The sequence below is a fragment of the Curcuma longa genome, chromosome 17, assembly GCF_044706935.1.
Source record: "Curcuma longa cultivar G26 ecotype Majalengka, Jawa Barat chromosome 17, ITB_CL_G26_1.1, whole genome shotgun sequence".
NCBI lineage: Eukaryota > Viridiplantae > Streptophyta > Magnoliopsida > Zingiberales > Zingiberaceae > Curcuma > Curcuma longa.
Genome location: NC_133877.1, coordinates 5,216,821 through 5,243,741, shown reverse-complemented (window position 1 = coordinate 5,243,741; position 26,921 = coordinate 5,216,821). Strand labels below are relative to the sequence as shown.

At 35.4% G+C, this 26,921-nt stretch overlaps 2 protein-coding genes across 3 annotated transcripts; one reads left to right on the top strand and one right to left on the bottom strand.

Moving 5' to 3' along the window:
- Positions 1-79: 79 nt before the first annotated feature.
- LOC141811486 (serine/threonine protein phosphatase 2A regulatory subunit B''beta-like) lies at positions 80-25,259 on the bottom strand. Of its 2 annotated transcripts, none has more exons than XM_074699516.1 (13): positions 25,020-25,259; positions 22,003-22,251; positions 21,794-21,899; positions 21,606-21,705; positions 19,507-19,612; positions 19,298-19,388; positions 16,172-16,313; positions 13,321-13,468; positions 13,111-13,220; positions 1,661-1,817; positions 1,460-1,585; positions 1,208-1,360; positions 80-641 (listed from the first exon to the last, which is right to left on the bottom strand). In XM_074699516.1, exons 1-12 carry the CDS (start codon positions 25,188-25,190, stop codon positions 1,220-1,222), a joined length of 1,647 nt encoding a protein of 548 aa, XP_074555617.1. In that variant the 5' UTR covers positions 25,191-25,259; the 3' UTR covers positions 80-641; positions 1,208-1,219. The 2 variants fall into 2 exon arrangements, with proteins under 2 accessions (XP_074555617.1, XP_074555618.1); XM_074699517.1 differs by having other exon boundaries at positions 80-638.
- On the top strand, positions 2,822-3,587 carry LOC141811412 (uncharacterized). Its single transcript, XM_074699461.1, is given in 2 exon segments — positions 2,822-2,982; positions 2,984-3,587. Coding segments are annotated over 2 exon segments (765 nt in total).
- Positions 25,260-26,921: the final 1,662 nt, after the last annotated feature.

Genomic DNA, 26,921 nt, shown 5'->3' with positions numbered 1-26,921 from the left:
TAATTTCTGATTTTCTTTAAAAAAAAATAAACCTATTCTGGCAGATGGATTTATCAGTTAAGAGTTACATGAACTGTGATAATCAAATCAATAATGTTAAATTTCTCATGATTATAAATTCAAGGTTAATGAACATATTACAGGGAATCACCAAGATAAGTTATACCACCAGACACAAGAAAGATTGAAAGGAGAGAAATATAGCGTCCCTATACTCCAAAAAGAAACTCGTTGCGAAAAGAAAAACAAATGAGGGGAGAAAAAACTAGAAATTGATCGTAACTTGTTCCAACTACAATGGAGAGAGCATCAATCCACTCGAGATTTGGTCTTGGAAAATGTTGCTGTTTTGGTGAAGACTGAAGAGTAGTAACAGTAGTCTTGCCTACCTTGCTATAGGAATGGTCGACCCACAGCACTTCAGAAGGATGATCCATGCCTTGAGAGCACAACTTTGCAAAATGATGAAACATAGAGTGGGGGAAGAAAACCCCTTTTCGACGAAATTGTTGACCAGTCAACTACAGCAGGCGCGCCTGCTAATTTCACCAAAGAAATATGTGATGCAAACCTTTGTCTGATGCAAGTTACGTAGCTGCTACTAGGGCAGCTTCTAGGAAGCATCCAGAAAACCAAATCTTCTGTCAGGCATCATCAAACAAGAATGTCAAAAGCAAGAAATTCAGAGTACAAAATCTATCTGCTATTAATACTGTATGATATCTGAAAGAGGACTATCCAGGAGATGAAACGTAAATAGTATAGAATCAGATCCAGAATGAGCCAAGACTCTAAGGAGAAACTCAACCCTTCAATGAGCAAAATTTGTGCCCAGGTTTACAACCAATGCATAAGAAAACGAATAGTGCAGCCAGGCTTGATAAAGCTTGTGTACACAAGTTTTGGGTTGGCAAAATCTAAATTAGCTCAGCTAGGAATTGATAACAATCTATTAAGCGAAGCTTAGAAAGCAACAAAGGATGCTTGTATAATTTTATATTAATTACACAACAATTTTATATGGAGGGTATTTTATCAAGTATCCAGTATCAAACCAATAAAATTCCATTCATTGTATCAAGCCCTATCAGCTTTGCGATAGACTTGGACTACACTAGTGTTGTTTTATAGTGCTCTACAGTAGGAGCATTAGATTTAAAGACAGCATCATAGAACAAACATAAGGATGAAAAGAAAAGCTGCTTACTTTAGAAACTCGTTAAAAAGGAGCCTCAAGTGATTCATCCCAGATGTCACCACTTCCATTGGAGACATCTTCACAATCTTCTTCCATGGACAATCTAATATATTCTCTATGTGCAAAACGATCCCACTCTGTCAAAGTTGGATTTTCACGTTCCTGAACAATAATTACAGAAACAGAATGTTAAATTTAGCATATAAACACAGGAGAAATTTCAAACTTGAAACTAGTGAAAATGCACAGTAATGCACTAACCTGCCGAATTAGAAATGGATCACGAGTTTCAAATGCCATAAATTTATTCAGATTGAAAAGGATGTTAAAAATATTTCCTGAAAGTTTGCTGCCTCTCAAATCTTGCAGTGTAAAGTAGCTCTCATTCTGCAAAATATGAAATTATAGCTTTTCACTGGTTAGAGGGTCGTCCTAATATAAAACATTAGGAAAGCAGATTACCTCAGGTCCAATCATATCAATCATCTGGCACAGAATGTCCTCAAACAGTACAGGTTCTTGTGCCATACATTCCATTCGATGCAGCTGCTCCTCATAGAAAAATTGCATCTCATTTGAAGTTATAATTCCATTACCATCCAAGTCTATACACTTGAACCTGCAAAACAAGCTCTCGTTAAATATTTTAGTGATATGGGCATTAAACTGAAACTTGCATCTACAAAGAATTTTATTTTCATGATTTAATCACAAATGAAGAAACATTAAAGATGCTAAAATGCCAACAATTCTGTATCGATAATTCTTCTATTTCGTAACACATGCAGAAACAATAGAGGCAACATTTATACGATCTATGTTGAACACACGGTGGCTTTGAAACCATTGTTGGATTTCGGTATGCATAATTTAATATGACGGGGGTCATGAACAAGGTGTGCAAGCGTACATTTGGCATGATGCCAACATAGCATAATGATAGGCCAAAGCACAAGGTGTGCAAGCTGACATTTGGCATGAGGCTAAAGCAGCAGGGTGATGTGGACAAGCAGTTTTGCACATGTGAAAAAAGTAGTTAGCAAAACTACCATGTAACCATCAATGTAACCACTGCCTATGCATTATAAATAAGCAAGGTTAGGCATTGGAAACGGGGAGAGGCAAATTATGAGGAATTTGAGAGAGCAAATATGTAATGTTCTACTTGTATTCCTTTGTTATTATTGTGCATAATAAAGGTTGGGAAGTTTCCTGTACATTGGGTGTGTTGCTTGTTTGTTACTTGTGTTAGTCACATTCGCGTTAGTCACATTCGAGAAAGGCATTCTCTTGTGCCTTGATGTTGCTTTTGGGGGTTGAATCAAGTGCGAGACTAGGTGGCCGGGCAAGAAAATTTCGAAGGCAGAAATTGACCTGGTGACAATTGGTATCAGAGATAAATTAGATGGCTGGAGGCAACCACAAAATTAGGGAACGGATTACAATTCTTGAAGCCTTAATTGGTTCTATCCCTGAGGGAGATGTTGATTACAATCTGATGGCAAAGATTATCAATTTGGAGGCTACTATTGATCAGATTCGGAGTTCTCTGATGGGAGAATTTGCTCATATTCGCAAAGACAATGATGCTTTGCGCTCCGAATGGTTATTCTAAGGAGAGTTATGGCTTCTAATGCAAAAAGAGTAGTTGATCGTCTTACAGTAAGAGTTCTAGAATCAAAATCCTTTAGAGGCACACGGAGTGCCAAGAAACTTGAAAACTACTTGTGCGATATGGAGCAGTACTTTTCGACTATTAAGATGCCTGAAACTAAAAAAGTGACAACCCAGCATGTACCTTGTTGGTGATGCGAAGTTATGGTGGAGAACGTGCATAGTGGAAGATGCCAATGTTGGTCAAGAAAAAATTGGCACTTGGGTTCGGTTGAAGAAGGAAATGAAAGATCAGTTTCTTCAAGACAATGCCTCGTGGATTGCACGAGATGGGTTGAAACGTCTCAAACAGAAGGGTTCTATAAGGGATTATGTCAAAGAATTCAATTCTTTGATGTTGGATATTCAGAATATGTTTGAGGAGGGCAAGTTGTATAACTTTCTGTATAGTTTGCAGCCTTGGGCACAAATTGAACTTTGAAGGAATGTGAAAGATCTTCCTAGTGCTATTATTGTTGTCGATGCCTTGGTCGATTTCCATGTAAACAAAGATAGTTTGGATGCTTCTACGCCTTCCAAATCAATGCACAGTCGAAAAGATAAGAATGCAGCATGGAAGAATGATACAGGTAGCAATCAACGGAATGGCAGGAATGATCATGTTGTCTCCCAAGGAAAGAACAACCTGAAAAATCAAAGTTGTTTCTTATGCAATGGACCTCACTTGGCAAGGGATTATCCAAAGCGAGAGAAATTAAATGCTCTCTTGGAATAAGAGAACATTAGTTGCCCAGAACAGAAAGTTGTTTCTCTTGTTAATCTTTTACATTTGTTGAATCCAATTAGTAATGTTGATATTGAAGAGATGGTAGAGGTTGTCACAAACACTTCTAGCAAGGTCATTGGGACTATGCTGGAGCGAGAGGCCTACATACCGAAGTGTTCGACGAGGACGTCGAATTCTTCTGGTGGGGGTGGTTTATTAGGCCCCTAACTTGAAGGTTCAACTGGGCATATGGATTGGGGCGCTGCTCCTTTGTTCCAGCTTATTGGGCATTTGCACAAGGCATGCCAAGCAGCAAGACTTGTGGTAGAGCACGAGGGCTGCCCAAGCACAAGTCATGCAGAAGGCAGACACGACATACAAGGCATGCAGGCAGGGCATGCCAAGCAACGACAAGGGTTACGATAGCGTGCGGGGGCTTGTCTAAGAACAAGTCATACAGGAGGCAGACTTGGTGATTATGTGACTAGGGCATGCAAGCTGGGTGTGTCAAGCAGCAATAAAGATGTGGCAGCATGCAAGTTGTCCAACCACAAGTCATGCAAGAGGCAAATTTGGATTGTGGCAAACAGGTGTGAGGATTTGACGTGTTGGGTCCAAACAATTAGCCCAGCAAGCTTGCAGGAAATGCGAGCGATGGCATACGATGGGCGCATGCAATGCAGCACAATAGATGGAGCACCAAGGGTTGTTTAACCTAAGTGCACGGTGTGGGCATGGGCCATGCACAAAGAGTGCAAGCTGACATTTGATATGATGTCAAAGCAACAGAATCATGGGGTCATGCACAAGGCGTGCAGGCTAACATTTGGTGTGGTGCCAAAGTAACAGAATGACAAGGCTGCAAACTAACATTTGGCGTGGTGCCAAAGTAGCGGAACAACGGGGCAAAGCACAAGGCGTGCAGGCTAACATTTGATATAGTGCCAAAGTAACAAAATGGCAGGGCAAAGCACAAGGCATGGAGGCTAACATTTGGTGTGGTGCCAAAGTAGCAGAATGATGGGGGTCATGCACAAGGTGTGCAAGCATACATTTGGCATGGTGCCAACATAGCATAATGATAGGTCAAAGCACAAGACGTGCAGACTGACACTTGGCATGGGGCTAAGGCAGCAGAGTGATGTGAACAAACAGTTTTGTACATGTGAGAAAGGCAGTTTGCAAAACTACCGTGTAACCACTATGTAACCGCTGCCCATGCATTACAAATAGGCAAGGTTAGGCATTGGAAAGGGGGAGAGGCAAATCATGAGGAATTTGTGAGAGCAAATGTATAAGGTTCTACTTGTATTCCTTTGTTATTATTGTGAATAATAAAAGTTGGAAAGTTTTCTGTACATTGTGTGTTGCTTGCTTGTGATTTATGTGAGTGATATTCGAGAAAGGCATTCTCTTGTACCTTGGTGTTGATTTGAGGGTTGAATCAACTGCAGGACTTGGTGGTCGTGCAGGAAAATTTCAAAGGCAGAAATTGACCCGGTGACAACTCAGAAGAGAACATTAGTTGCCCAGAACAGGAAGTTGTTTCTCTTGTTAATCCTTTACATTTGTTGAATTCAATTATTGATTTTGAAGGGATGGTAGAGGTTGCCACAGACACTACTAGCAAGGTCAATGGGAATATGCTAGAGCGAGAGGCCTACATACCGAAGTGTTCGACAAGAGCGTTGAATTCTTCTAGTGGGGGTGGTTTGTTAGACCCTAACTTAGGTTCGGCTGGGCATATGGATTGGGGCACGGCTCCTTTGTTCCAGCCTATTGGGCATGTGGCAAGGCATGCCAAGCGGCGAGACTTGAGGCAACGCACGAGGGCTGCCCAAGCACAAATCATGCAAGAGCCAAACATGGCAATCATGCAACCAAGGCATGCAGGCAGGGCATGCCAAGCAGCAACAAGGGTTACGACAATGCACAGGGGTCTGTCTAAGAACAAATCATGCAGGAGGCAAACTTGGTGATTATGCAAGCAAGGGATGCAAGCTGGGTATGTCAGCAGCAAAAAAAAATGTAGCAGCATGCAGACTTGGATTATGGCGATCAAGTGAGAATTGGACGTGTTGGATTCATTTATGATCGATTCTAACATATCTAAAGCTATTATTTGTTACTAATATTTTATTTTTTAAAAATATCATTTATATTATTTTTGAATAACATTTTTTATATGTTTTTAGAATTTAAAATTTTAAATATTTTAATATAAAAAGAATCCCATCCAATGGTAACGACTTTTGATGTCCTATGACAAATTTTATAATTTATAGAAAGAGGTGTGAGTAATTCAAATTTGTAAAATTTTATAAATTACAATATTTAAATAAAAAATTATAAAATTAAGTTATAATAAATTTTATATAAATTATTCTGTAGTGTTAAAATTAATTTATTATATATATTATTTTCTTATTAAATGATTTAATAGAAACCAGGTTCATTGAATCGATCACTCCACCACAACTTCTTTAAATGTTCATCTTGACAAACTTTATTTTATTCAAAGGCAAATATATAAACTTTATGACCCTAGCTAACCACAAATGCACCTCCAGACAACATTCTGCAAGAGCCTCCTACTGGCTGTCGGTGGAACAGTGATCAATTTGGCTCTACATGGTGTGCAACCATTACACTGGCCATTGCAGTTCGGAGGAGTCGACCCTATGGCACTCCGCCACAACTCTTCAGTTGCAACCTTCTTGTTCACCTGCATATTAGAGATTCCATCGCTTGCAAGCTCTGCATCTATTCCTCTAGCTGAGAATAGATTTAAACAAATAATATAAATCTTAGGATCATATGTATTGTAAATCAAATGGTCATGCATCAAGAAAACCTCATCGAGATTATACCACTAATGATGCAGAAGAAAACAAGGAAAGAGAGAGCCACCATTCCTTTCAGCTCCATTGTAAAATATTAGATTTCTTATTGTGAGTAGAAGTGTCAATTTGCTCATATTTATAATCTCAATTCTCAACTTCCTCTATAAATAAATTTAGTAAATATTATGGAAAAAGATAAACAAATTATTCGTGTTTAGCAAGTATTAAGAAAAGTATTTAAAAAAATCTTTTGATTTTATTGAATGACTATTGTGGCAAATAGTTGCTAAAAAATAGATAATTATAAATAAGGAAACAAATATCACAATAAAGTTAACTAAAAAATTTAAAATATTGATGATTTCTATATCAGTAATAAATAAAAATAAATTTAAAAATATTTAGGATTGAGCATATACCATAAATTAGAGATGTAATTCTTGTTATTTAGATATTAATATTTTCTATTTTGAAATAAATAGGTATTAATTATAATTCCTACTAAGTTACGTTTAATATATTTTATTTATGGAGAATATTTATTTCCATTTTTAATGTTGAGTGGAGTTATAAAAAGAGTATATAATATTCAATCTTTTAAATAATATAATATTTAATTTGACTTTTTTGTATGAGAATTTTTCATGCATGTGAGGTTATTTCCTTATTTGCTCCATCGACTTCATCCTAAATTTTTAGGAGCTTCAATGGTTTGAATTTGATACTATTTCAATTGATATCAGAGTCTGAAGTTTGGTGGTTAGATTTTGACACTACTTATCTCCATTATCGATCATCCTCATGCTTCAATTCCGCTCTTATCCATGACGTTTCATAGTTCAATACTTAATTTGTTTCTTTTGATCATTCTTTAATAATTGCACTTTCTTATGATTTCATTTTATATTTATCATTACACACATGATTTCCTTCACCGTATCTTCTGCACATCTATTTTCATCTTCACCTTTTGCATTTTTATTCCACCATCATTATTACTTCCCTACTTATATCAGTTCTTGAGTTCTAATAGGATTCGGTTTCATCTTGTCATCTTGGTACATCGCCGCAACAGGAAAAGCAAGAAAAAGTGACGAAAGAAAGAGAAAGAAAAAAGAGTTAGAAATAAAAAGGTAAAGACATAAATGGAAAAAATAGCAAATTTAGAAAAAACCAAGATGAAGAAAATACTATTGAAGGAGAAAGTGAATGAGAGAGAGTGGGAAAGGACAAAAAAAAATTGCACAGTATTTTGTGCTTTTCACGTTGCACTGCCACGAGCACTTATAGTAACACCATGAAGATCTTGTCGCCTCTATCTTATTCTTATTGCTTTCAATTGTAAGCTCGCTCCAAGGCATCACTATCGCTAGCTCATCACAATAGCAACCACCTTTGTGCATCGAACCCCCCAATTGCACACAACACGTTAATACAACAAAGAGCTGACGGAATTTTTAAAAATTTAATTGTGCTTTCACAGTTTAGTTTGCAAGAAAAAGGTTGTCTATTCGACATTCAACAATGAGCAGATTTAGTATCATAATCCACTTGGTCAAAATTAAAACTTGCAACCTCAACAAAGAATGCCACATCATTATTTGTATAAATAACAGAAGGGTTCTATGGGGGACTATGTCAAAGAATTCAGTTATTTGATGTTAGATATTCAGAATATGTCTGAGGAGAACAAGTTATATAACTTTCTGCAAGGACGGATCCAGAAATTATACTTAGGGGAGGCTTGAATTAGAGTTAATGGGAATACTTACTTTCACCGCAACATCTTACTCTCCTCTTTCTCATTTCACTGTTGCCGGCAGGCAGCAAAGCCGATTGCTTTTTGTCTTCTCCAAAGGCGACATTCAACATCTGTTACTATCGAATATTGATGTCACTACCTCGATATATTCTAAATTACTATTTAATATTTGTTACTATCAAATAAACTATTTGTTGTTTGCTGGACTTAGGTCGAAGGACAACAAGGCTAGACAATAAAAATTGGAGCTTCCTATTATGGGATGAAAAACTACTATGGTGACTTGTTCTTCCCACTATTGGCATTTGGCCGAAGATTAGAAATAAAGTAAGCCAAAATACTAAAAGATAAATCAAACAGAACAGTAAGAACTATTGTTGGTTTGCTTAAACTGACCAAGGGAAAAATAAATAAATAACAAAAACAACTACAAGAATGAAAGTAAAAGAAAACGAAAATTTTATCCTCTTTTTCGATGGTTTCAGGTAGCTCCAACGATAATAAAAGACAAAACAAGGGTTGCTCTTGTTGGAGAGGAAGGACTAGGGTTGTTGGTCAGTTGGAAAACAACAAAAGAAAAGGACGAATGAGTGCTACAACTTTTGAGAAGAGGAAGAAAAAAAAGAACAAAGAACTACTATAGGAGAAAGAGAAGAGAAAAACAATTGAGTTATAGTTGGGAAGAAAAAAAATAAGAAGGAGAAAATCAAAAAAAAAGAAGATCAGAAAGAAGAAGCCGGTGCATGGAGGCTTGCCTGTGAGGCGGTGGGAGCGAGGCACTATTTTTCTCAAAATTCCCTAATTGGTTTTAAATTGGTTAAACCGATTTAATCTAATTAAACGCGTCAACCATAACTTGGCCAAATCAAATCCAAATTAATTCCAGTTTGGACCAACATATTTTTATCTTGGCACCTACCCGATGGATTTTGTTCAACCCCAATCCGATTTTAATCTAACACCTTCATTTCGTGTTCGATGATTCAATTAATTAATTTATTTATTTTGTTAAAAATTCAATACCTAATATAATATAAATAATAATAAGCTACATGGGGCTTATTTATTTTGGACCACGTGAGCACTGGGCTATAGCCCAAGGCAGCCCTCACATGGCTTCGTCTTTGACTTTCTGTATGGTTTACAACCTTGGGCACAGATTGAGCTTCGAAGGTAGAATGTGAAAGATCTTCCTAGTGCTATTGTTGTTGTCGATGCCTTGGTCAATTTCCATGTAAACAAAGATAGTTTGGATGCTTCGTCGCCTTCCAAATCAATGCACAGTCGAAAAGATAAGGAAGCGGCATGGAAGAATGATACAGGTAGCAATCAACGGAATGGCAGGAATGATCATGTTGTCTCCCAAGGAAAGAACAACTTGAAAAATCAAGGTTGTTTCTTATGGAATGGGCCTCACTTAGCAAGGGAATGTTCGAATCGAGAGAAATTAAATGCTCTCTTGGCAGAAGAGAACATTAGATGACCAAAACAGGAAGTTGTTTCTCTGGTTATCCTTTACATTTGTTGAATTCAATTATTAATGTTGATTCTGAAGGGATAGTAGAGGTTGCCACAGACACTCCTAACAAGGTCATTGGGACTATGTTGGAGCGGGAGGCCTACATACTGAAGTGTTCGACGAAGACGTCGAATTCTTCTCGTGGGAGTGGTTTGTTAGGATCCCTAACTTGAAGGTTCAACTGGGCATATGGATTGAGGCACTGCTCCTTTATTCTAGCTTATTGGGCATATGCGCAAGGCATGCCAAGCAGTGAGACTTGCGGCAGCGCATGAGGGTTGCCCAAGCGCAAGTCATGCAGAAGACAGACATGGCAATCATGCAAGGCATGCAAGCAGGGATTGTAGCAAACAGGTGCGAGGATTTGACGTGCTGGGTCCAAACATTTGGCCAAGCAAGCTTGCAGGAAATGCGAGCGATGGCATACGATGGGTGCATGCAAGGCAGCACAATAGATGGAACAACAAGAGTTATTTAGCCTAAGTACGCAATGCGGGCTTGGGCCATGCACAAAGAATGCAAGCTGACATTTGACATGGTGTCAAAGCAACAGAATCATGGGGTCATGCACAAGGCGTGCAGGCTAACATTTAGCGTGGTGCTAAAGTAACAGAATGATAGGGCAAAACACAAGGTGTGCAAACTAACATTTGACGTGGTGCCAAAGTAGCGGAACGACAGGGCAAAGCACAAGGCGTGCGGGCTAACATTTGGTATGGTGCCAAAGTAACAGAATGGCAGGGCAAAGCACAAGGCATGCAGGCTAACATTTGGTGTGGTGCCAAAATAGCAAAATGATGGAAGTCATGCACAAGGTGTGCAAGCATACATTTGGCATGGTGCCAACGTAGCATAATGAAAGGTCAAAGCACAAGGCGTGCAGGCTGACACTTGGCATAGGGCTAAGGCAGCAGCGTGATGTAGACAAGCAATTTTGCACATGTGAGAAAGGTAGTTGGCAAAGCTACCGTGTAACCACTATGTAACCGCCAATGTAATCGTTGCCTATGCATTATAAATAGGCAAGATTAGGCATTGGAAAGGGGAGAGGCACATCATGAGGAATTTGTGAGAGCAAGTCTATAAGGTTCTACTTGTATTCCTTTGTTATTATTGTGAATAATAAAGGTTGGAAAGTTTCTTGTACATTGTGTGTTGCTTGCTTGTGATTTGTGTTAGTCGTATTCGAGAAAGACATTCTCTTGTGCCTTGGTGTTGTGTTTGGGGGTTGAATCAACTACAGAACTTGGTGGCCGCACAGGAAAATTTCAAAGGCAGAAATTGACCTGGTGACAACTCAGAAGAGAGCATTAGTTGCCCAGAACAGAAAGTTGTTTCTCTTGTTAATCCTTTACATTTGTTGAATTCAATTATTGATTTTGAAGGGATGGTAGAGGTTGCCACAGACACTACTAGCAAGGCCAATGGCAATATGTTGGAGCGGGAGGCCTACATATCAAAGTGTTCTACGAGGGCGTCGAATTCTTCTAGTGGGGGTGGTTTGTTAGACCCCTAACTTGAAGGTTCGGCTGGGCATATGGATTGAGGCGTGGCTCCTTTGTTCCAGCCTATTGGGCATGTGGCACGGCATGCCAAGCAGCGAGACTTGAGGCAGCACATGGGGGTTGCCCAAGCACAAGTCATGCGGGAGGCAGACATGGCAATCATGCAAGCAGGGCATGCCAAGCAGCAACAAGGGTTACAACAGTGCACAGGGGTCTGTCTAAGAACAAGTCATGCAGGAGGCAGACTTGGTGATTATGCAAGCAGGGTATGCAAGCTGGGTGTGTCAAGCAGCAATAAAAGATGTGGCAGCATGCAGACTTGGATTATGGCAAACAGGTGCGAGAATTGGACGTGTTGGGTCCGAGCATTTAGCCAAGCAGGCTTGCAGGAAATGCGAGCAATGCCATGCAGTGAGCACATGCAATGCAACACAATAAATGGAGCCTAGACAACCCAGCATGTTGCCACATCTTTTATTGTTGCTTGACACATCCAGCTTGCATGCCCTGCTCATATAATCACCAAGTTTTGCTCATGCATGATTTGTTCTTAGACAGACCCCCGCACGTTATCGTAACCCTTGTCGCTGCTTAGCATACCCTGCCTACATGTCTTACATGATTGTCATGTCTACCTCCTGCATGACTTGTGCTTCGGCAGTCCCCCTGCGCTACTGCAAGTCTCGCTGCTTGGCATGCCTTGCGCACATGCCCAATAGGCTAGAACAAAGGAGCAGCGCCCCAATCCATATGCCCAGTCGAACCTTCAAGTTGGGGTCTAACAAACCACCCCCGCAAGAAGAATTCGACGCCCTCGTCAAACACTTCAATATGTTGCCAACTAAAATTTGAATCTTAGATTTCATTTAATTCCAACTTGATTTAAAGTAAATATTTATTTGCTAACAAATAACCGCACAACATGAAGTCTAATATGGGTTTTAGGCATGGGAAAAGTTACCACATCATCTTCACCAAAAAGCCATGTTAATCTCAAGGTCAGCTATGTGACCCTCCATTGATGTGTAATGTTATATATCTGGTAACAGTCAGATATTTTGAATTTCAATTTTGTTAATTAACTAGTGTTTTCTTTGCTCTCCCTACATCTTACATCATCAACAAGGCATGGTTCGTGTTAGCCATGGACTCACACACCATGGGTTGTGTTAGGCATGGACTCAATTTAGTGATGTTAAAAGGACCAGGGACTCACACCATGGGTTGTGTTAGGCATAGCCCTACCCCAATAAGGCTAGGTGACACTTGTGCGGCCCTCAAGCCAAGCCTAACTTGCAATATTCTAAAGTTATTACTATGTTATTAGTATCAAATATTTTTAATAATATCTAATAAAATAATCATTTTTAATAATATCTATTTTTATTTTTCTGGAATCTTTACTATTTTATTAATTTTAAAATAAAAGAATTAAATATAAAAAATCAGGCCCATGCCAATTGGCCCAACATGACTTGGGCCTTTCAAGAGGTGCTAAAGTCTTAATATTTTTGTAATTATTATATTTTCTGTGCACCCTTTTGGCTAACTATATCCAGCATATTTTGAGAGGAATTATGAAGATTATATTCTTTAAAGCCCTCTAAAGAAACACAAATTAAGTCACCATTTCTGCATCACAGCTCTAAAAAAATCACCAGTTCTACATCTCTTAAGCATGCACGATCTATAATTTCCATTGTAATCTATTTAATATGATTCCCTGAACTGATTTTTCTATTTTGTGTAACAAGCTGGGCATTTATTGATATCAATGCTCCATCTTAGAAAACTATCTACTAGGTGTTGAGGTACTAGTATATGAGTGTATTATTTTATTTTCTGTGCACTTAAAACTATATACCAAGCAATGCATATCACAAGAGGAACTATTGTAACTTACCAATACTCGAGGCTAGGCTCGGATGACTTATCCTCCTCTGCTAGTATAAAATTCACAAAATCTTCATAGCCCATTTTGCCATCAACTTTACTTTTGAATTTCCTGGGAATCTAGATGAGCAAACACATTAAGAAAAACGAATACAATTTGTGATAGCTTATATATCATAGTATCTTAGTAACCTGAATCAACAGAAAAAAAAGGGCAAACCTGTGAAAAAATCCTTTCAACAATTCTGTAAGTCAGTGCATGGTTTCCATATTTGATAAGGTTTTCTTTGTCAATAAAGAAATCATGATCTGTATCAAGCTCCCAAAACTTGCAGTATATCACATAAAAGTGCTCATACGAAAAGTACCTGCAGCCGCAGGAGCAGGACATACAAGTCATTTTTCTGTTCATTGTAAAATTAATTCTTATTATCAAGTCTAAAGTAGAAAACAATTAAAAAATTGTTCTTTCTATAACACTTCTACAACAAATTGTGAGTTCACTTAGGGCTCCTGGAAAAAAAAAGAAGAAGAAATGGGTGATTAAAGGGAAGGAAAACTGGAAATTTAGTTTATCTGGATGGAAGAAAAGCAAGAGAAAATATGTACAATTTTTCTCACCACTTCAGTACCAAATCAAGAAGAAAAGGAAAGAGAATATGAAGGATGGCACCTGTTTGCTCAGTAAATTTCTCAACAGATTGTGAATAATTTAATTTAATTTAATTTTTAATCTATTCTCCCTTTCCTTCCTTGGAAAGAAACAAGATAATAAAAAATTTTAAAAAAAATCAGTTCTCCCCTCCTCTCTGCTTTCATATCCTTCCTTTTTTCATCCACCTCCTGTTCCCCTTCCCTCCAAGTAACATAGCATTAAGATGATAATATCATCATAGTTAGCCAAAGGTTTTGTAAAGGATTTTTGCGTTCACTTAACCAGCTCCAAAGGATCAGACTCATGTATTCAAGATAGCTTGAAGAAGGTATTGTTTTAGTACAAGAGTCTCATAATTTTCATAACAAGGAAATAAATTCCAGATGAATCACATCGAACAAAAAAAGAGAAATTTATCTCAAGCAGTATCTGAGCAGCTTGAACACCATTTGGTAGTAATGGAAATTATAATTGCAATAACATCAGTAAGAAAATTAGGAATTATCATCCTCAGTTTACAATTGCACAATAACAGATCGACCATTTTGGCTAGAAATTTATAAAATAATATTACTGACCAATTTATCCATATTAATAGTAAATGAATGAAATTAATCAGTACAAAGACATTCTGTGAGCCAGCAATCTAGAAAATGGCCTTTCCTCACTTTCCTCTTATCAAATATAACATTAGATTTGATTAGCTAAGGAGATAACTAAAACTATCAGGATAAATCTAGACTTGTATAATCTTCACACAACCCCTTATATGTGGGCAGAAAGATTGGGGGAGTAAAAGACTAACCCAAGCCCAAAACATGAATTTAATCTGAGGTTTAAATTGAAAGCACAAACTATTAGAATTTAGATGCCAGAACACCTAGTCTGATGTCATTTGAACTTTGATTGATCATTCATTCCTAAATTGGTTACTAGGAAATAAACCAATCAAGACATACTCATAATAGACAAGTACATCTAATACTTGGTAAAAATGATCTAACGATATAGAAAATTATCAATTCGTAATCCCCTAGTCTAATGTCATTTGACCTTTGATTGATCATTAGGCCCAAACATTGAGTTGTTAGGAAAGATACCAATCAAGACATCCATACTCAATAGACTAGAGCACATCTATGGTGAAATCAAAATGATCTAACAATACCAAAAATAAACAATTAATAGTTATTTGTAAGATTCCTCAATAATGTGTTGACGTCCCCGTACCACAAATGAGTTTTTCGTTCACATTATAGGGGTGTTTGGTTTTAAGTTGTATTTTTTCAACGGAAAGTTGGGGTTGAAAATATGTAAATGTATAGTTGGGGTTGAGAAAATGTAAATGTAAATGGAGTGTTTGGTGAATATGAAGTTGAGTTGTATTTTGGATGTCCATTTATTTATTTACCCTTACTAAAAATTTGAAAAAATTCATATATATTTTTCAGAAGGGTAGATGTGTAATTTGAACTTTCAGGTTGGCAAAAAGGACCTCCATAGATCCTTTTTGCCAACCCCTAATTTCCAATTACCCCAACCGCATATGTACATTCACCATCTAAACCCAAACACCCATCATCTGTCCATTGCATAAATTTCAAGAACTCAATGGAACATTTACATCTGGGGAACCTTAAACCAAACACCCCCTATATGGAGTAAAAACAACAGCCATACACTGTATCTAGCCCTTTCTACAATCACGTGTCAATTCCACATCTCACTGCAAGGTTGTTTCAAGATTTATCAATGAACCAAGTTTCACTTTTAAGAGATCAAAACACACACAGAGAGCAGGCATGCAACAATCAGCAGATTTAACTAAAAACATATAAATCTTTTAGAATTTAGAATATTCCATTGAATATAATTGTAGATGCAGCAAACAATTTGATGTCTTCTTTCAAAAATATAGAAACAAATTAAATTGCAAACATCCTAATTAAATAGTTTTAACTATACTAGCTCTGAACAAGGATCTCCTTGAAAGAATGCTAGTTAGTAGAAAGTAAGAAAAGTTGTAGGCCTCACATGCACCAAGAAGGGAAATATGCACTCCATTACCAATAATCAGTTAAACACCAATAGTCAATCATGTTAGAGGTATTATAGGTTAATAGAGTCATTGATGTTGTGGTTCTAGTTCCACATTGATATTTTAAGTTATATATACCCATTTAGATGAAGGGCAATAAATTATTTTCTTTCCCTCAAACTTTACAAATCTTCAACTCATTCACCTGTGCCAGGGGACCAGAAACAACAAATATCATATTTCATAACAAATGACAAACCCTGAGAAGAATAAACATAACCAATCACTCACAAGTAAAGAAAGCAAAATAATTAGGACAGAACATAAATTGAAACAATATCAAGATTTCAAGTAAAAAAAGGATGTACAAGAAGTCACCTCAGGACTTTATTAATATCCTCCTCTTCATCAGCATGCTGCATTGCAGCAATTAAATTTCCCCGTTTCAATTCTCTTAGGGTAAGTTGACCATTGCCAGATCTATTCATATAGTAGAAAATTCTGTATATGACAGTTTCAGCTGGAAAGAAGATTCAGACTCAAAAGAAGGAAAAAATCAGATAAAAAAGACAGAGACAGTAGCATTGCTTTCTAAAAGTTATAATCAAAGAAGTTGCAGCTGTTTTCTAATGCTAGAAGCAAGCATTAAGTTTTCATCATACCAATATTGAACATACAACACAGACAAGGACAAGTATTTAGAACTATGAGACCTACAACCATTAACAATAACCAGAAATTAAATAGGATGAATTTAGGCCTCCAAACCAATCCTCCAACAGAATATCAATCAGAAACTACAAGATATCCATCAAAATCCATAGGTTCTTAATGTTTTTCTATACATATGAATATTAAATGAAAAGCCGCTTAAGAAAGCATATTATTCATTCTTCAATTGTTTAAATTAATTATAGGTTAATTAGTATATCACAAACTATAGGTTAGTAACAATTTTATCTTCAACCTTCATATATCATAACTTTATGCACAAATTTAGACATGCTGACAATTTTATTCCAAGGTTAACAATTTGTTAAAAGAACTGATGAGGTGATGACTGCCAAGGAGGAAGTCTACATGTCTACATGCTCGTTAGCATAATAAGATGCCAAGTTATATTTAAAAACTCAAGCGAAATAAGTGATACTAGCCTCTCCTACTTTCCATCTTACATATAATATGACCTTGGTACTTCACTACAGTTAGCAATTAAAAATTCATACAGGCTTGTAGGATTATATGATATAAAACTACTACCTCGGCAATTAACCAATACTTCACAAATACTAAATTTTAGGATAAAATCATAATACTTGAAGATCCTGTATAAATTGTTTAATTGACAACTGAGGATAAAATTTATATGTTTACCAAGTAACCATGGTTTCAAAAACTGGTTGCCTGAGAGTTTCCAATAGGGGACTAAATGCATACAGCAAATCTGATACTGAATATGTGGTTAGCTTCAAAATGCAGGACAAAGCGACCACAAATGCAGACATCCAACAAATTGAAATTGTCATTCACTTGAATGGATATGAATTGAACCAAACAAATAAACTTTTTGGTCAAGGTTAAGAATTATTTTGATTGGTAAACAAGAGCCCTATGGAACTAATCCAATTTGCCAAAATGAAGCTCAAACATAGGTAAATTTAAAATAGGCATCCCCAAGTGTAATAGAATACCTAAGTTTAAGGAACCAACATGCACAATAAAGCTAGACAATACCCTAGAGATGCCCTTATTTACTTTATCAGTGAACTTAGGCCAAAAGTCCAAAAAGAATTTGAGCTATTTTCCCCTCATTAATTAGAAGTCTGCCACAAGGCCAATGAACTCGAGCAAACCATCAAAGTCTCTACATTCCAAACGAGACCAAAACCATACCATCCTATAGCACATCTCAATTAGAAAAACCTCATTTAACTGGTCATGGAACTTCATCCAACATGTAGAGGACAACCCGCTAAGAAGCATAAAGAGACCTAACCTTAATCCTTGCACAAACCAAAGAGTACAATATTATATATGTCATAGTGTCATAGTAGGATCTCATGTCATAAAAAAGCCCACATAGATCCTTCCCAACTCAGAAAAGTGATGAAGAAGTTAAACAATGAAATTTTAGAAACTGAAGGATGGTGATGAAGAATTTGTAGAAGTAGTGTGCCCCACCCTGTCCACACATGCAACTGATGACACATGAAAAGACACTAGTATTTTCTATACTTATACAAAGTGTGGAAATAAAACTATGTAACGACGCATATCATAAACAAAAAGAATATAGTGTAATAGACTCCATAAATGTTGCATCTGCCTTAAAATGTTTCCTAAAACCTCCCATAAAAAATTTCATGTTCACTCCACTCCAATGGTCATTTTCGCATTGTGAGAAAAATAGGACCTGATGCTTATATAATTAACTTACCACATAAATTAAATATTAATCTAATTTTCAATATAGTGAATTTAATATTATATTGAGGGGCATTTAAGTCTCTTTCTTTGTCTATTGATTTGCCCACAGGTCGTACTCCTTCCAATTTGATGCTAATTCTTTCTCCCTCATCATAATTGACCATTATGATTGAGAGGATCATTGTTATGCAATCAATGTTAGTTTCTCATAAAAGAACTAAAAGATAACTACTCAATTGAAAAGAACTCCTAGACATAGAAGTGCAGATCACAAAAGAGGAAGTACAATGCATGATGCTTAACTTAATCATTGATATCTAACAAGATGCGCCAAAACCATATCCTATAGAAGAACCCCTTGACCACCCGCTCTGTAACTATGCAAGGCATCACAAGTCTTGACTCTTGACAAATCATACTACTCCCATAATTGACTCATGGCAAGGGAGAACAATGCAATTAGGGTTTAGTTTAGAAATTTTTATTATATTAAATTTTTAAAAATGTTTAAATTTATTTGAAGATTTTGTTGAAGCTTTCTTTACGACCAAGTTGCATTTATAACCAGCCGATGTCGTTGGGTTAGAATGTCTTGCATCGAATCATCTTCCAATCAATATTGTTTTTTTCTCTTCAGTAAATTGAGTTGTTCTTGGTATTGCATTAAAAATCTTAGAAACTTCTAATGCATAGTGAGAACATTTGTGAACATGGCCTAAACATAGTAAATCAGTCCAGTTTCACTTGGAAATTTTTATGATCAGATGATGGACATGAATTCAATCATACAATCACCACGATCTATGACTAAGCTTATCTTGAGATGAGGTGGTAACTCTATGCATCTGACACTCGGAAAGACAACTGATTTAGCTTTCTAATCTCAAGAACAGAAGTTAGAATATCAACAAGAAAAGATAAAACAGATACAAATGTTCAGTCAACCATTGGAACTATTAAACAATATGACCAAGCTTGATATGTGTGAACATAAGCACTGCAATCATTAGTCAAATAACACATCCAAAGCCAAAATAATGAGAACAAAGTTCAGATCTGATTATTACAAGGACGTACCATATCTATCCTGAAACTCAGGAGTCCCCTGTAGGAATTCCAAACCTGGATGGGTTGCCAAAAGTTCTCGCAATACAGGTTTGAAATCATCCTGAAACTCAATCAGTATTTTAAAATCAATATTTTGATAAACCAATCATTTAATAATTTAGTAAATCGTTCTATAAACATAGTTTACATGTATTACAGAATAAAGACAAGAGAAGGACCTGAATAAGGTAACCGCGGTCAGCTTGCTTCAGAATGGTGAAGATCTGAGTAGCTACATCTTTTGTCATCAAGTTGCTACTGATCCAGTATTCAATAAATGCATCCCTGGAAAGTTAAAAACCAGGCCAGCATGAAGCTCTAGGTTATATATATATATAATTTTCAACAAATCAAAAATATATTAGCAATGATAAAAGAGCCCTGCAGAAGTACGCATATTAAGTATCCCCTTACATATATAGAGAAAAATCCAGTTACTTCTACTCCCCATAGAAAAAAGTAAAACAAGCACATCCTATCTCTTTTCATGTCAGGTCCTGTTTGCTTCCTGCCAGATATGGATCATAGTCTTATACTAGTGGATAACCCACACGATATACGTGCAAAAATTTTTAGTAAATAGTATATCAATTTATGTTCTGTTTTCTTACTGTGCCAATGACAGCATATTAATTGGACTAGGAATATTAACACATAACATCCTGCATGCATGTAAATTTGTTTAATTTAATAATAAAATAAGAATATACATATATTTAATTACAAAATAATAAATATAAATTTATAAAATAAAATTTAACTTAATTTAGGTTGATTTTAATCAAATTTATATCTGAATAATATGTTTCTAAATATAATATTTTATAGGTCAAATTTTATATTGAAAAAATAAATTATATATAAATTTAATTATTAAAAAATCTTGATAGTAAATATATACATTAACTTTATACCGATCATAATGATTTAGTTTATAATCTTGATCAATTGTATCCAATATGATAATAAATTAAATCTATTCAATTTCTATTTTGTTCTACTTTATTTTTCTATTTGAAGTAAAAGTACTATTTTATTTTTGGTTTTATAAGAAAACAATATTCAAAATATTATTATATAATTAAAAAGGAAATCAAATATTAATTTTTTACTTCATTTATTACATAGTCCATAAAATTTAATTGAAATTTTATTATGAGCTGATAAATCCTAATTAAATCAAATTTATATGATAAAATACAGTTCAAATTGATTTTTTTATTCAGTTTGATTTTTTATTAGAATTAAAAATCATATTTCATTTATTTTTTATTGATGATAAAAATGAAAAATAAAAATTATTTAATGTAAAATAAATCTCATTTTTTGAAAGAAAAAAACCACATTCACTTATATGTGTGTGGACCTTGTGTTGCTCTTTTGTTTTTCTTTTGATGAATGAAGGCCTCACAGATGAGCCCAACCCACACACGATCATAGATGCATGAACAGTTGCTACATGTCATGCTTAGAAAACTGGAGTCAGCACTTGTTGACTCAGAGTTTAACATATTGATAGAATTTGCAGTTAAAACCCAATGTACAGCTTAGAATAACACAAATGTTGAACAAGATTGAAAGTTTAATCCAAGTTTTTTTTTCTCTAACAGATAAGCCCACACACGACCATAGATGCATGAACAGGTGCCACATGTCATGCTTAGGAAACTGGAGTCAACACCCGTTGACTAAGAGTTTAATATATTGAATACAATTTGCAGTTAAAATCCAATGCATAACTTAGAATAACACAAATTTTGAACTATAAGGTTGAAAGTTTAATCCAAGAAAATTTCTAATGCAGCTGTTTAAAGCAAATATAGCACAAGAAAAACCAAGAGTTAGGCATCTGTATGTTATTATGATTCACCACCCAAGCCAGTCCATCAAGTAAATTTTGGTAGTAAATATTACCTATTCACAATTTTATGGGAGATATTGTTCTGAACATATATGTCAATACGACTATTGTAGGATGTGAAGAAACCAAAGTAGAAGGGATCACCACTTAGAAGGTAGGCACTGACACTGTATTTCAGGTGTATTTGCTCTAGCAAGTTAACAGTCAGCCATCAGTACTAAGGTTCCTAAAACAAATAATGAAAGTTGGAGAAGAAAAAAAGGCTCAGCCTACAAGCCAACAAACCTCCACAACTTTGTGCAAAAGAGTAAAAGAGCATAATACAGACATGCAACTAAACAAATACAGTAAGTTTTTAACAATTAAATAGTAGAAGCTCACAAAATGCAGAATAGTCTGTAGTCTTCCTTTACATACCTTGACACCATTCCGGTACATCCAGCATCGCACTTTCTGAAGAAAGAAGTGGAGAGGAATGATGGTAGCTTACAGATTTCCTTTGTCACAGTTTTGAATTCTGTAAAGAAAAAGAACACCGTCCCAATGATTGCTTAGAAAAATAACAAACCACTAATAGCCTGAGCAAATATTGGGAATGCATATACCTTGTAATTGTAGCCCATCCATGTTACCAAAGAAAAGATGATCAATTCTAGATAAGCATTGTTCTTTCAATGCTTTTGGAGGCGGACGGCCATTATGGAAGTAAAACTGTCATGGAATTAATCAGTTACATAGAAAATCACTGACCATCTAGACAAAACCTTTTTAGTTGGCATATGCAAACTAAGAAAAACAGATCAACAGACAGTACCTGAGGTATAACTTCTTTGACGGGTTCACTAATTAATTTTAGTGGAGAACCAAAAGGTGAAAGCCCAACATTTGAGTTACGCTTCAAAAAACGGGGAGATCCACATGTGCTCCTAGGTGAGAGAGGAGGCACACTGCCAGCGGGAAACATGGAAGGCGGGGAATTATTCCCAACAGAATTTGAACCACATGAACTGCCTGGAACATTCAGAGGTGAACCCCCTTTTGCATCTTCAATCAATGACTTCACCTGAAATCAAAGAAAAAACACAAATGAGAGTCTGTGAAACAAGAGTTCCATGATTGTTACACACTTAAGGTCATATGACTAAAGGGGCAAGGTTGCCATATGGTCTATTCAATGAATCATTTTTGGTGAATTTTCAAATCAGGAATCATATCAAATCATAAAAACAATTAAAAAGATTCTACCCTACTTTGAATAGTTGTTATATCCTATAATATATAAAAGAGTAAAATATTCTTTATAATAAATGCATATGATTGATGGAGCACATTGATCATGGTTATAACAAACACAAATGTAGGTTCTTATGTCACCTTAAAAAAAACACACAAATATTTCAGTTCATTTGAAATTGAAGTTAAACAGACTATATGATATTCCACCACTGACTGCTTTCAGTGTAATATAACAATCATTGTCGACAACTGCCATTGATTTGAAATATTGATGACAACATGCGACTGAAGAAAGGAAGAAAAAAATAATAATAAATCAATGATGTTGCATGAAGAGAGGAAGAAGAAAATGATGACACGAGAAAGGAGATGACTTCAACATGACAATAGGTTGCCAATTTGAACGTAGATTTGAGAGGCATCACCACGTGGCTAAATAGGCCAGCATGCAAATTGGGCTCCTTCCCTCAATTTTTATTTTTATCATAAGGTCACTCGAGTTTGCTAGACACCTACACACTGCTAAGGTTGTCAACGAACTTCCAAAGAAACAAAGCCAGCTCAAATTCCATGTGTCACAACCCTAAGCACGGCCAACACCTTGCCATGAGAGATTAGATAGAGTTCCTGAGAGGGCATGTGAGAGCAGGAGAATTCTGCATGGCAACAATGCTGCTGGATCAAATCAAGGTTTATTTTTCTTGTTCCTTAGTCTCTATTCCTTACCTTGCCCATTGGTGTTGATGCTCCACCATTTTCTACATCCATTTATAATTCAAAATTAGCACATGATGGGGATTTTATTCAATATATACCATAGAATTAATATAGTCCTAAACTCTAAACTTATTGTAAATAGGTTTTTTACATTTAGAAATACTTAATCAGAATTTTAAATTTTTAATTGAATTTATATGGAAGATATTTATTAAAATGAATTACGGCATCATTTGCTAGGTCAACGAGTTCAACCGCTTTGACCAATAGAATCATTGACGGTAGTCTCACTGATCGATCTCTCATTCAAACTGAAATTATAGGGCTTATGTGCCGAAGGCCACATTGCATCCTCCAATGTAACGTTAAAATTTATGTTAGGTTAAACTAATCCCAAGCCTATTAACGTCCAAGTAATTCACAAGTTAATATTGGTTTGATAAGATTACACCAAGGTTTGCAAAATAGACAAGCAAAACACATAAACCATGTAGTATTTAGGATATGTATATTTTGTTTATTGATTGTGTTAGTTGAATGCATTGTTATATGTTATGTGTTTTGTGTCATACATACTGTTTAGATTCATATGGAAAATGTTTTATTGATTGCTTTCAATGATTAAAGTAATTATTAAGTGAAAAATATAATTTCTTTGTATCAATAGCCTAGGTTGATTAATTTGATATAATTCTAGTAAACATAAACTTATGTATTTTTCAGCTCGACAATGTTATATACATGGCTTTCAATAAAGTGAATTGTATTTCTAAATAAACATGAACAATGTGCCACATATGCACCTACATATGCTTTTTTATATACCACTTACACATTATAATTCAATTGAATATCATTTGTTTATTTTTTTCAAACAAAAAAAAGACCCATAGTGAAAGTTTGTAGTTTGCAAATAACAAGAAAGAAATGAATTGAATTTTTATTTCCATATCCCTCAAGAAAAATAAAATGAATCTGGATCAATATCTTAAAAGAAGATATCTCAAAGTTTGCGTTCTCTTCATAATATGAGCAATCATCAACAAAATCCTGCGCATTGAAATATAGCAATGTGCACATTAGCAAATACTATGAAATGCACATAGAAAAAGTTGTGCACAACCAATAAAATGTACATGTGAAATATTTCATAAATGAACATACTCATCAGTCTTTCTGCCTGTCTTCAACATAAATGCTCTACCACTTTATTTGGTATTTCTATGTTAACTTTATCATTGCATCCTTATAAAATAGGTGATCCTGAACTCCTAATACACAAGACTTCAGCCAAGAGATCAAGATGCAATTTTATGGTTGCATAAAACTAAACCTCTATTCTACAATGAGCAGCCTTACCATTGACCAATCTCATGATAATTCCTAAGCATTATTATTCTCCTGTTTGGCTCATTGAATGGCATGTAGAAGCATCATATAAAATTACCCTTCAAAGAAAATATATGGTTGGCATCCAAATGCTCAAGTTGGACAAATCATCATGATGCTGTGCTAATCATATGAATTCATCCAATTGACTCAATCTGGAAGATTAAAGAAACTGACAATATTCCAGTGTGGACCCTAAATTTTGTCAATGGGCTCTTAAAAAGCATTTGCCTGTGTTATAAATAGATAAAAATTAAATGTTTGTTCTAAAATTGCAAGGAATCGTATGCATTAACTTCAGAATCAAAACTAGTCTTCCAAGATGAAAAATAGGTTAACTTGCTTTCTGACATACCAAGTCATGCCTATACCAACAAAAGCATTGTCAATAAATAGCTGATGACTTATACTAAAAGTTGCTGATTCAGGAACAAAAACGAGTTCTTTGCATTAACAGTTACATAAATGCTCATAGAAAATGAAACGTACCAATTTCCCTGTTTCAGGCAATGAAAGCCACTGGGAGAACAGTTCCTCGGCTATCTTAGGTTTTTCCTTAAGAACCATCTGAGATACCTCCGGGAGCTGCAGCAGCTCCGGGTCGAGCGACGCCACATCCCTCACAATATCGATATCCATTCCAAACAACCACTCTCGCATAAAACGAGAAGACCCGGAAAGAAAATAATATGGGAAACCCTAGATCTCCGAGTTTTCCCCTAAAAAATCTAAAAATACAGATTTTTTTATTATAAAATCACATAAAGGTCTCCCAACCCGATCCTCTCGCTCCTTCCTTTCTTCATCCATATCCGAGTGCTCAAACCTGCAATCCCAAACAACAAGCGGTCGAATTGATTACACGAGGCCAGATTCGGAGCTGGATAAGACAGAGACTCTCTCGACTCGTGAGATCGTCTTTCTATGCGACTCGGAGGCTTGAGACAAGCAAATCGAACTACGACAGACTCGCCTGGGAGGTCAAACGGATCGGGATCTGAGGCTGATTCGTGCGAAGGAGATTCTGATCGTTGAGCTCGACAAACTCACCAACGAAGGGGAGAGAGACCCGAAGAGGCTCTTCCTTGGTCCTTGAATCGCTGAGCGCGAGAGAGCGAGAGAGAGAGAGAGAGAGAAAAGGAAGAGAAAGTGGAAGTGGCGTTGGATCGGTATCGCGTATTACCACAGGTAGAAATAAACTTACGTTTGATGGATCCAAGCCGCTGATCTCAGCCGTCTGATTTGAAATGCGATATGTGGATCATGTGATAGGAGGCGATCCTTTTCTTCCGTTGAATAGAAGGAGACAGATATAAATTGGAGTATTTTTGTTTTTTTATTTTTATTTTTATTTTTATTTTCTCATATACTTTCCGATCAAATATATATATATATATATAAATAGAAAGAAAAAAAGTAATATACATTCAAAAAATCAATTTACCTCTGGATGGTAAATAAATGGAGATAGATAATTTAATTCACCATTTGATGTTTAAATTTATATCTTAAAAAAATAATGCACATTAATAAATTTGACAATTGAGTTTGGTGATAAAAGTTTTTAGTATTCAAACTTATTGAATAGCATAATTGAGATAAGTCAAATTGACATTAAAATGAATTCAATGGTTGAAATGGTTATTCAAACTTAATTTATTTTTGATTTTATAAACTTAAATTTGGTTAATTTGACTTGATTTTGATTTTATTTAGATATTATTAATATCTTAATTTAAGTTTATTTTATTATTTAGAATTTTATTTTTTAATTGGTTAGTGATCTGATATTATAAGTTTTTTATTTTGAGAGTTTTCTATTTATTTGTAAATTTAATAAGAATTCCGTTGGTAAATATATTTCAGGAATTTTATTTATGGATATTATTTATGATAATATTTTTGAAAATTTTATAACTTTTTCATGAATATTAATAAATTATATATATATTTATAACACTAAAGTTAATCTATCTTTTAATTATATATATAATACACACCGAGTGCACGTGTACTGACATCTTATGTGGACAGAGATGACCTCGACGGACATGCACTCAATCAGCAGTTGCTTCGATGACAACGTCTCCTCTAGATTCAATTTGATTTTTGATTAGTTTTTAGAATAAATTAAATTTAATTAATAATATTAATTAATTAGTTGATAATATATATAATAAATAAATATAATTATTTTATAAATTTTTAAATTTAAAATAAATTTATATATATTAAAATTTAATTAAAAATGTAATTCTTTTTCTCTCATCCATTGTGCTGATTTTCCTTCATTGGTTCTCAGTTCTCACCTATGAGTCATCACTCCCTCACCTATGTATATAATCGTCGACGTCTTCTCTGCAAACCGTTGATGCTACATCCTCCGCAAAC

Bases quoted from the DNA above. Each gene is read 5' to 3' on its own strand.
- LOC141811486 (XM_074699516.1), bottom strand. From the start codon at position 25,190: ATGCGAGAGTGGTTGTTTGGAATGGATATCGATATTGTGAGGGATGTG. The intron at 19,613-21,605 runs GTATGTAAAGGA...TTAACTTTCCAG, and splicing joins TGTACCGGAATGGTGTCAAG to GGATGCATTTATTGAATACT. The intron at 13,469-16,171 runs GTGACTTCTTGT...CTGCGGCTGCAG, and splicing joins GATATTAATAAAGTCCTGAG to GTACTTTTCGTATGAGCACT.